Source organism: Argiope bruennichi, chromosome 11 (genome assembly GCF_947563725.1).
Source record: "Argiope bruennichi chromosome 11, qqArgBrue1.1, whole genome shotgun sequence".
Lineage (NCBI taxonomy): Eukaryota > Metazoa > Arthropoda > Arachnida > Araneae > Araneidae > Argiope > Argiope bruennichi.
The window spans coordinates 82,698,587-82,710,788 of NC_079161.1; the positions used below are offsets into that span (position 1 = coordinate 82,698,587).

Sequence of the window (12,202 nt, forward strand, 5' to 3'; positions counted from 1 at the left end):
AGGTCCTCCACAAAATAAGAACGATATCGGAGTGGTACCATGACTTATTCCGCACTTTCTTCAGTATATGTGGTATGACGCTTTGAAGGGCTGCAGATATGCTTGTTCGTCAATGTTAGTTGATAGAGGGGCAAAAACACTTATTCGATGCAGCCCCCTGAAAAAAAATCGTCTGTCAGTATATATGCATATCTGCAATTTATTTAATCTTCAGAGCAAACATGGTGAAAAAAAAGTTCGGATAAGTTGTCGACTACCTCGATATCATTCATATTTCTTGAGGAATCACATTGGCTGTTATTTTTCCAAATAAAAAAAATGTTGCATCTTGATTTATTTTATGTTAATAGCAGCGTTACAAAGTTTGAATATGTCCTAATGAACACTTTTTCGCTTATGCGTATGCTACGTCCGCAATATGATGCTTTTGATTAATAATACATTTTATGTCAAAAAAAGATAATTTCCTTAGAATTGGAGTTTCTGACAAGCTCTTTATTACTAACAAAAACTTCATAATAATTCCAAATAGACCTTGTAATAGTACGTATTATGTCATGTGATTCCTCTTATTTACTGCAGCGCCCTCAAGTGGCCAGTTGTAAAGAAATGTTAGCTTTCTACAGAAAAAAAAAAAAAAAAAAAAAAAAAAAACGCATGCATTGCCATTGACAAAAAATGATCCTACTTTCACATTTAGCGGAGAAATCAAATATGAGAGTTTCTTTTTATATTCATGAAGTCCTTAATCAATTATTCCTGTTGCGTGTGATTTTCTGATCTTTCGAATTTTTAGAACACCAAGAGATGCAATTTAAACACATAATAAGCGCATAAAAGAAAAGCACAATATTTCCAGAGTAGCATATACTCATATATAACTTATTAAGGATAGAAAATAAGGAATTCTTAGAAACGAGATTTCTGACGATTGTCTAATAAAATGATCTTCAAAAATCAAATTTTAATATAATTCATGCTTGTCTTATGTAATAATGTAATTCGTATAAATTTTAAAATACTATAAATTTAACAGCTTTTTTTTTCTGCTTTTTTCCCTTAATGATTAGTTACAGGATATATGATACATGACATATCTAACCTCTGAAAACAGAGAATTGATAGAAAATGGAATTATGGCAAATGTTTGCTATAAATATTGCATATGAATAACTATTTTTTTAATGCAAAAAATCTAAGTTAACCTTATTTGATAATTTGGCGACGATTATTATTCAAAATGTAACTATTAATCAATATAAATAAAAGCCATTATGGGTATGTTTGTGTGTATATTCCACATCTCCTTAATGACTGGGCTGATTTTAATCTTTATGCACTCAACTTTTCAAGGAGCAAAACTTAATTAAATGTTCAATTAATTAGAAGTTAACCAACATTTTACTACTTTTCTACAGTAACTTCGGAGAAATTTATAATACTCGAAATATTTTAATACCTTCTTAAAAGCACAATTTTGTCATTTCAATGATGCCAGTTCCATTTTTTCAAAATATTTCCTTAAATTATTTTACATTTAAAAACAATTAAAGTCAATTAAAGCAATTAATAAATTAAATTTTGGACAACTACACCAATTTTTTTACATTTTATATATATTCTGTTTCTGTTATAACTTTCGTTTCTGTTTATCATTTTAACACCGTTTATACTACCGTCACGAACTCACTCAGCTCATGGTAATATAGCTAAAAGTCAAGCTTATTTTCCAGTTTATCATCATTAAGGAGATAGTCCTCTTCCGAGGACGGGTGCCCCGATAAGACCATCGTTGAAGTTGAAGACGTTTCTGTTTATGCATGCTTTTTAGAAAAATACTCGTTTTCTTAAACTTCAAACTAAAGCTTGCAAAGCATCTTAAATTATTAAAACTAAAATAATACTCCAAGCATTTTAGAATTCCATCGGCTCGTTTATTCTTTCAACTTAACAGCGTATCTTACAAACATTGCCAGATTCCAAAAGGTTTACAATGGATCATCAGCTGTTATACAAAAAAATAAACGAAATAATATTAATAAAATATGTTTATCAAAGAAAAAAATCGTTTGCTTTTATATTTTAATAATATTTTAACTGAAATAAAAATAGTAGCAGTTATAAAATGTCTGAAAAGGAATCGTCTGCTAAATGTCTATGAACAGATTTAGATTATGATATTTACCGAACAGTACTTTTATGCTGCTTTTGCATCTGTTTCAACGTTTCCACATTGCTGATTTTCGAAATTGTCGTTAACGAACTAGATGTCGATAGAAATTAACTATTAGTTTGTCTTCTACAGAAAATTTAAAAGAAATGAATTCGAAGTCAATTTACATCATCATAATTTTAGACTTTTCTTTCGTGGAAATTTTACCTTTTCAACGATAATAGTTTGATTCTCCTTTCTAATGTAATAAACGCTTTGGAGAATGTAAAGCAAATCATTTTAAAGTACGGAAATGTTTTAGGTACTCCTATACAGGGCAACATTAAGAATTTGAACTGTATTACCACTTTTCTTTTAAGCTTCTTTTTACATCAATAGTCTCAAAAATCTTTATCTGAATTCATAAAAGAATTTCTTTATTATAAGCCTTGCACATAATGATAACGTAAACTTAACTTATATCATGTAAAAGGAGGTTCTGTATTATAATTGGTGCACAGAAATTCTGAAAAATGCCGGATCTATCATCTAATATTAATAAAATATTCTAATTTGACAAAACTGCCTAATACATCGCATTTTAAAATGCCATCATAAGTACAATTTATAAATAAAAACTGAACGCACTTAAAATGGAAATATAATGCTTTGAATTTGTTACTTGTCCTCAAATAGAACATTTCTTGATATATAACTATACTAATTTCATTTTTCGGTCAATTATTATTAACTCTTTTTAAAGCTTAAAGTAGATCACATTGAAATAAGAAAATTTGCTAGTTAGTCCAATACAAAGCATGATTAAGAATTTGAGTTATTTTATCGCTATTCTTTTAAAGTCCTTTTTATATTAACAAATAATCTTCAAAATTTCCAATTAATTTTACATCCAAAAGGAATTTCTGTATTGTAAAAGTTGCATTATTCAAGTGAAAGAAATTTGTATATTATAATCGTTGCACAAGAATTCCGTCAAATGTCTCGTATATCAGCTAATATGTGTAATAAAATAATCAAAATTGACATACATTGACATGATTTTCTAATACATAGAGTTTTAAAATGGTATCATATGTACAATCTATAAACAAAAACTAAACACTCTCAAAATGAAAGTCTAATTTGTTACTGATTATTTATAAATAGCGCACGCGCTGTAATTTGACCATCTAACAGTGCGAAATCGTCCGGGATAGGTGAATTCATTGATCCTTGGAGTTTTTTTTTCAACATCATAATTCCTCCCCTTTGTATTAGTTATTTCCTAACATTATTTTAAACAATTAATGATTGAAAGAAAGTCTGTTTTTATATGAGCGGGAGAAAATTGGTAACATTAAGTTAAATTAAGACGATATTCTATATAAAGAACGATAATGAATTTATCACTATTATTGTTCAAAGCTTAGTTTTTGTCCTCTTTTTGCTTTGGCTTCAAGGTAGTTAGCAACTGTGAGATTTAATACGTCGTGGTCCAATTACAGTGCTTCTTTTTTCAGATTCAATCGCTCATTAGATAAAATGCAGAAATGCAATTAAGTATATATTTTTATTACTTGTATGCATTAAATGTCGATGAAGGAAATAGAAAGTAGTAAATACTTAAAATGTTAATGATTGAAATGGGGTCAAATTCGTATATAATATGTTTTACTGTTATCTGTCTTTGCTGCAAATCTGTTTACCAGTTGTTCTACTTAAGATGTCCGGCTAGGTAGGAAACAGGAATTCGGATGAAAAATCCGCATTTTTATTTATTTATTTGTAGTTTTAAAAATAGGTGTGTTTCAATTTTCAATGATATCTTTATTTTATATCTATGTCAATTAGAATTCAAGTTATAGCAAACTATTGACATGTAAATGATACTTACTTATGAGCATTTAAAAACTTTAAATGCGTTTTTTGAAGAACGAGTTTTTCACAATTCCACAGTACGAATATCGTCATATTTCAGAAATTAATCAAGATGTGTTAATGGAATTTATAATTAGTGCTCGTTATGTTATGCAGAATGCAATGAATTATGGATTTGATGGTGAATACGTGGATTTATGTTCGTTTAATGTAAATATTGTTGAAAAAAAAATTCCAAAATTTCATATATAATTTCATATATTAAGCACAAAAATTTTATTTTTGAATATAATTCTTATATAATAATTAGTTTTACTCTATGATAATCAGTAATCACACAAGTAATGTTACAATAAAAAATGGAAACCTGTTACAATTTTTTTCTCCAGAACAATCCTAGTTTTTAAAAAAATAAATGCTGAAATTTGTATCAAAATACGCCTTTTCTTTAAAATCTATATATATATATATTAAAAACATTCACTTTAATTTATCATTTTATCCTTGTATTAATAAAAAATATCATATAAACAATAAAATATTTGTTTTTCTGAAAATCCCCCTTCGAACCTAGTCGGATACCTTAAATTTTGCCTGCAATGATTTGCTTTTTTTAAACGATGAAAGAATTTAAAGTGATATTTGAATTTATTATATGAATATTTAAATGGTATTTGTTACAGTTTTGTCAAACCAAGTCATAATGTACTAAAAAAAAGAAATCACATTTAATCTTAAAACATAAATAATTTTTGAAAAATTCTTCATGTTCATACAATGGCACACATTTAAAAAAGAATTATTCTACATATTCTTCAATATCTATTGGAAAAGAAAAGAATACTTGCCTCTGGCATTCAGCGATATTTCCTTCAACATATCCACATAATCCTCATAGCGAAGTGTTTCATCAAAATTGATATAAAACGGCAGTTTCCCAAGAGAGGTATACAGAGGTGCAAGAGCAAAATGGCAATCAGAGTGTCCACGTCCAGTCTTTTCTAGGTCGTGGTATAAGAGTGCAACCACCTTCCAACCAAATGCTTTTAAAACTTCCAAGAAAAACACAGCAACTTGGGAAAACGATCCATTCATTCTTGTTATCATAGAATAAGGAAAATCCTTTTTGTCGAAAACATCAGTTCGACCATCAGATGTCAGAAGAGGTATATCCCAAACGCAAGCGTATCTTGCAACTGGAGCAATAACATAAGAACATATTGGACCAATGAATACATCAACAAGTCTGGAGGAATACAGATTAAAAGCTTCGATAGGCCCATATGCGGAAGAGCATCGGGTATCTTTGTAAATAACTTCTATCTTTTGTTTGTTTTCTTTTGAAATGGCTTGCACAGCATATATAACAGCTGGAACAACTTTATGTAAGGCATATGGCAACGTCTCGTTTCCAGGAGCTAGGACGACAAGTCTAATAGGATATTCCTCTGAGTTTTGTCCGCTACAATATAAATCCACCAAAAGATTGCACCATATTAAAAAGAAGATAATTTTGCTCAATAGACTTATGGCTTTCATAGTAGAAAACTGTACTGTAAGAAGTGATCGAATAAAATGAGAATAATTCCAGATTCGAATAACAATTGTCAAACTAGATTTCAATGAAAAAATTCAAAATGCAGAAGTTATTCATAAATTTTTATAGTAGTTTCTCCACTTTATTATTGATCTATCTATATATATGAGTCACAAATAATTAAATAACATTAATAGCTTTCATTTAAAATAATAATTCAGTATAAACATTTTTTTAAAGTGTTCAATTAAAAGGAATATGACTGACGGAGATAGATTCTTTTTAAATTTTATTATCGATTACATCTATATTATTACTGCAGTACAGTCACATTTTTACATCTGCAAATGTTAGAAAAATCTTTCAATAAATAAACGTAAGTATAGTAATGTAGAAAACTTTAACCGAAGACTTTATCTTGAAACATTTATATTAAGTAGACACATATAATACGTTCATTTATTTAGTTCTTATTATGATTTAAAAGTCTTAATGCACATTATTTCATCTGTCAAAGAAATCCTATTATCAGTAATTTTATCCAATAGATTTACGAGAGCTAATCAATATATTAATGATTAGTGAAGCTTTTTCATTTGATATAAAAAGTTAAAAAAAATATCGACCTTTAAAAATTAAAAATTAACTAAAAGAGGAATATTTCTCACCAACAGAACACATTTCTAGCAACTTGAGGGAAAAACATCGCTAAGAATACGTTACTATCTCTATCGAACATCCCTGCAGATATGAAAACAAAATGACAATTTGGTACAATGACGTGATACTCTTATATTAGCGCGCTTGTACTTGTTGATTTTCTGGGCTAACTAATAAAGGCTAGGAAAAATAATATTTAGGAAATAGCGGTAATGAAGCAGTTGCATTAAACCGCACCATCTATCGGAAAGCGCGCGTACTATATTGAGTTCTCTCATAAAAAATCACTTTAGATAATTGCTGTGAATTTTCATTATGCTGGACACAGCCTTGTGATTAAATATTCATGTGATGTTATTATAGCAGTTTTTAATGGATTAATGCTTATTTTAGGGATAGCTTTATCTGAATTATTTATTTTATATTCTAAATACTCATGATTACTATCTTCAATAAAATTTGAAAAGCCATTCAAATACCTCGTTATGGATTATAAAATATCAGAAAATTAATTTTGCATTTCACAATTTTTAGTCTTTTATTTTTTTATCTGACATTTTTTTCTGCACAATAATCAAAATTTTTGATATGAACAAAACAATAAAATTAAAAGGAATTAGCTCTACAATTTTAATATGAAATTTATTAATTTCATGAAGTTAATGAATTTCCGAATAAAGTCGACGACTTAAACACTCATATGAACAACCAGTGTTTGCAGTTTCTAACGGACTGGGATAGCCTGGTTGGTAGAGCGTCGTATTCGCGTCCTTTAGGTTGCGAGTTCGAACCCCGCCGGCCGAAGATTCCCCGCGTGCTTGGTGACTGACGCGCGTATAAATCTGTCGTGGTCACAAAGTCCTCCATGTCGAGAGTAATACCACTGGGGATAGTGGATCAGGGGTGATCGTTCTCTGATTCAGGTCTGAATTACGATCTGTGGGTGAATGAAGTCTGCCTCGTAAAAAGGGTTGTGATGTATGTGTGTAGCTAAGTCGTCCTCTTGGCCCTAGATGGCGCTACTATAGACACAAGAGACACCCCCTCCCAGGCTTAAATCGGGTGTCTTCGAACAGCGGGCTTGCCCATGGCAAGTGCCATAAGAAACAACAACAACCAGTTTAATGATATCTGAAATAGACCGAGGAGTAAATTTAGTTATGATTGGCGCATCTTAACATTACACAAGTTTTTGATGAATGATTTACTATATGAAGTTCATTGCAACAGTTCGTTTTGATGCATGGCTGCCTGGCGTTCAAGAACATGTCAGGGGAAGGCTTCTTTACCTAAATCAATAACGTATACTTAGATGTACAACTATTTATCTTAAAAAATAACGATTTCTGAATTTACTCCTGAATCATATGGTTACCTATGAAATTCAAATTTTCTCTCTCATTTCTTTTGAAATTCTTCAAAGAACTTAAGGGGAAAAACCGTGAAATTTCAAACTCTGTTCAGGTGATGAGGACGGTAACTGAGCAATTAATTCCGAAAATATTTAACTTTTAACGTAGGGTCATAGTAAACCAGTAACCATACTAAGGGTAAACCAGTCAATTAATAACAATTTATGACAACGGCATTCTAAATCTCTTGGGAAATGTCTTGCTGTAATGCATGTCTATATGACGAACCTCTTTCCCGATTTTCATTCACAGAGAGTTCATTTCAAGTGGCTATAAACATAGATTCATTATCCAATCTTTTTATTTACTCAAAGCCAATAATGACCGATTTTTATTTTCTCGCATGCGAAATATATATTGAGAAAGTATTATACACGTTGTATAGGGAAATACGTTGAATGACAGTATTGTATATGGAAAATTGATCACAAATTTTTGACAAATTTCCACATTTCAGAATCTTTGAGGTCAAAAAATACATTTTTGGAATTGTGTTTCTCTGTCGCTCTGTTTGTTTGTGAACATGAAAATTCAAAAATTATTTGTTCTAGACATATGAATTTAGTAAGCGACATTTACACAAAATATATAGATTTCTATCAAATTGTTTCCTATAAAAAAAGGCTTTTCTATAAAAAAGAATTTCGAGCCCTTTGTCTGGCTGATTGTATGAATATAAGTGAACATGATACAGAATGTAAATAGCAAAATAAATAAAATTTGGTAAACAGATAAAGGGCCTCGAGTTCGAATCAGTATCTAATTTGGAACCAATTCCATAAATAATTTGATCGTCTGCAAGTATGTACATGATAATTGTTTATCTTTCAATCAAACCTGCTGATTTAAAACCTCAACGATTTAGATTACTGTTATTTGTCACATAATAGTAGCTTTTAAAATGCAGATTTTCATCAAACATTGAATCATATTTGTCAAATGGTTGGCTATATTTCAATTTGAATAGCCGAATGTATGCAAACGCGATAACTCAAAAACACAATGATGTCGATAAATGAAATTTGGTGTGTGTTTTTGATATTAAAATTGTAATTATATATAAAATGTTGGTCACAGTCAGTTGGAAAAATATCTTTGGGAATCGGAGTTTCACTGTACAACGAATTGTCAAACTCTCATCGGTAGCAGTTTGAACACAAAAATGTGAGCACTCGAGTTTGCATTGTTATCCAAGACTCACAATTTTATGCGGAAAAAGGGAAGGATAAAACCCTCATTGGACAATATGAAAGAGACCAATCCTGATGGTTTGCAATTCTCGTCATGCTGAAATGTCATTACTGCTTTACCTGGCATTCAATGACCGTAATTATTCGATTCAAGTCCATGCATAAACTTTACACATAGTTACTTTCGAAATGAATATTAACCTGTTCCAAAACCCATGCATTACCAGGAGGTTACACAAACCGACCTTTTAAATGAACGAAATATTGTATTCCATACTGAAATCTTGGATTTAAATAAAGCGTAGTATTGAACAATTCCTGATGTCTCGCTATCACATAGAATAGTGGAGTGAATGGTTTTTTCAAATTTCATCATGTGATCAACTCTTAAAGCATGATTATCGATTAGCCGAACAATGAAAAAAAGCTCTTTTTATAATACTTTATACTAGTATATCATACTTTATATAACACTAATAAATAATATACTTTATAAATATAATATCTCAATTACAAAACTATTCTGTACATAAATTTTGGCTGCATAGATTAACGTGACACAAAAAAATGATTTTCATATTTATTTTAATTAAAAATATTTTTTTTTCTGTTCTACTGCTAATTAAAGAATTTTCTCAGTTAGCTTTTTTTTTTTACTCATAAAGTTTTAAGTAATCAGATGAGATCTCAGAATAAATAATAAAAAAATGATTAATTAAATTAATCTTAATTAAACAGCTTAATTAATTTTTTTACTCTTAATTTAATGTCTCGGTAATACTACCGTTCTTCTTGGAAATTTAAACGAAGTGAATTCTTCGCAACTGTCAGAAAAATTTGAAAAGCAAATTAAATGCAAATGAGAACAAATCTTTTTTTTCTGACAGTTTTTTTATGAGTTAATTCAAGATGATTTGAATTAAAAGTCAAGAGAAAGTCCTAGATGCATATCAAAATTTAATAATCAGCTCATTACGGTCAAAATTAAAACTGTAAAGTAACAAGTAGAAATCTGTATCTATAATTTCAGAAAATAACATAGTAAAAAATATACTTTAAAAAATTGACAATAATTTTAAAGCTGAGTTTGAAAAATACTTAAAAATGCAATAAAAATTAAAGAGTTACATTGTAAAATAATATTATTAGATTAAATATTTTCCGCAAATTATGTAAACCAATAAGGTATAGTATTCTTGATTTCCATTTAATATTACAGTAAAATTCATGCATGATTAACTGCGAAAAACTCAAAACATTATTTTGAAGCCAAAGCATTTACGGAAGTTTTTTTAAAAATAATATTCGCTTAAAATTCAGTGCAATTTTACTATCCTCAAGTGGAATCTGCTTGTGTTCAGTTGTTCTTTAAAATTCATGTCGGGACCTCTCATGATAAATAAGTACAGATGAATGTTGAAATGAATGTATTCAGAAAAATATATACAGTGGTTCAAAAAATTGAGAGCACACCTTACTTTTACTTGATAAATCCGACTTTCAATATAAATAACACATTACCGGGAAGTGCAAACTTGTTTTTGTTTTTACACATGACAAATGATTTAGTTTAGAGTAAAAATAAAGAAAAATCAACGAAATACCTTTAAACTGAAAAATTTCAGAAGCATTTTAAATACACATACGCAGATTTTTGCCTCAAAAAATTGAGAATACACCAGCGAAATTTTTGTAATATCTCGCAAAGAAAAAAAGTGTCAATATTTAATCGCATGTCTTTTAGCTTTTATAATGGCCTGTAAACGTCCTGGTACCGATTCGAATAATTGTTGGTGGTATCTGAAGATATTTTAGCCCATTCTTCTTGCAAACTTGTTTTAAATGGGTTTTGTTTCTAATTTTGTGTTTTTGAACCACTTTTTTGAGTATGGCCACGGATATTCAATGGCATTGCTGTCGGGGTACTGTGCTGGTGTGTGTAACTGCTGTTTACAATGAAATACACCACATTTTGACATTACGTGCTTTCTGTTTGGAGTCGCTGTCCTGCTGGAAAATGAAATATCATTCTAAGCCCAAATTCTCGGTACTTTTCTTTAGATTGCTGCGAAGTATATCCAGGTAAGCCATATGATTCATAATTCCATCTTTAAAAGCTAAACATTTCACGTCTTATATTGGACGTATTTATCACGTATCACGGACTTTATCACGTATTTTATTCTTTTACCTTGGATGAAGCCATACAGTGCCAACGCATGACGGAGTCACCACCATATTTAATTGTAGGGTATACATTTTTTTTTAAACCAAAATAGTATTAGGCTTTTTCCATACGGTGCTACGGGTGTCACTGCCAAAAATGTTGAATTTTTTTTCATCACTAAATATAACTTTCTTCCAAAAGTTATTGGTCTTCAGTTGATGAGTTATATATTTTAAACGTTTTTTTTTTTGAATTTGCAACCTGATGAACGATTTTTATCTAACAATTCGAATTTTATATCCAACTTGTCTAATTACATTTCGCACAATTTCAGCACTTACACTTCTACCTATGATTTGGGAAATTCCTGCAGCAAGTTGGATGAACCATACGGTCTCAGTAATCTAAAAGAAAGTGCTAAAAATTGCGTTTAGATAAACATTTCATTTTCCAGCAAGACAACGACCCCAAACAGAACGCACGTAACGTCAAAATGTGGTGTCTTTTTTATTGTAAACAGTATTTGCACATACCACCATAGTACCCTGACATCAATGTCCTTTAATATCTATAGGCCACACTCAAAATAGTTGTCAAAAAACAGAAAATTAGAAACAAAAACTCATTTAAAACAAGTTTGCAAGAAGAATGGGCTACAATATCTTCAGATACCACCAAAAATTATTCGAATCGATACCAGGACGTTTAAAGGCCATTATAAAAGCTAAAAGACATGCAGTTAAATATTGACACTTTTTTTCTTTGCGAGATATTACAAAAATTTCGTTGGTGTATTCTCAATTTTTTGAGGCAAAAATCTGCGTATGTTTATTTAAAATGCTTCTAAAATTTTTCAGTTTAGAGATTTTTCGTTGATTTTTCTTTATTTTTACTTTAAATTAAACCATTTGTTATGTGTAAAAATAAAATCATGTTTGCACTTCTCGGTAATGTGTTATTTATATTGAAAGTCATATTTATTAAGTAAAAGTAAGGTGCACTCTCAATTTTTTGAGCCACTGTATATAAAAAAACCACTGTTCCAGATAATATCTAAAATGAATAGATATTATAACCAAAACTGATAGAAATAAATATTCCGCTGGGACTATTTTATGTAGCAAGTCAATTTTAGAATGTTTGTGACGCTTCATACTTTTATCCAGTGACATTAATGCTGCATAAATTGAAGTCTAATTTCAGCGG

General features: G+C 29.7%; 1 protein-coding gene across 1 annotated transcript; it reads right to left on the minus strand.

The window, feature by feature from the left end:
• Positions 1–4,718: 4,718 nt before the first annotated feature.
• Positions 4,719–5,569, minus strand: LOC129956712 (atrial natriuretic peptide receptor 3-like). Its single transcript, XM_056068645.1, has 2 exons — positions 4,879–5,569; positions 4,719–4,738 (listed from the first exon to the last, which is right to left on the minus strand). Exons 1-2 carry the CDS (start codon positions 5,567–5,569, stop codon positions 4,719–4,721), a joined length of 711 nt encoding a protein of 236 aa, XP_055924620.1.
• Between the last annotated feature and the right edge of the window lie 6,633 nt (positions 5,570–12,202).

Bases quoted from the DNA above. Each gene is read 5' to 3' on its own strand.
- LOC129956712 (XM_056068645.1), bottom strand. From the start codon at position 5,569: ATGAAAGCCATAAGTCTATTGAGCAAAATTATCTTCTTTTTAATATGG. The intron at 4,739-4,878 runs GCAAGTATTCTT...TCTTTTTTTTAG, and splicing joins AATATCGCTGAATGCCAGAG to TACATTATGACTTGGTTTGA.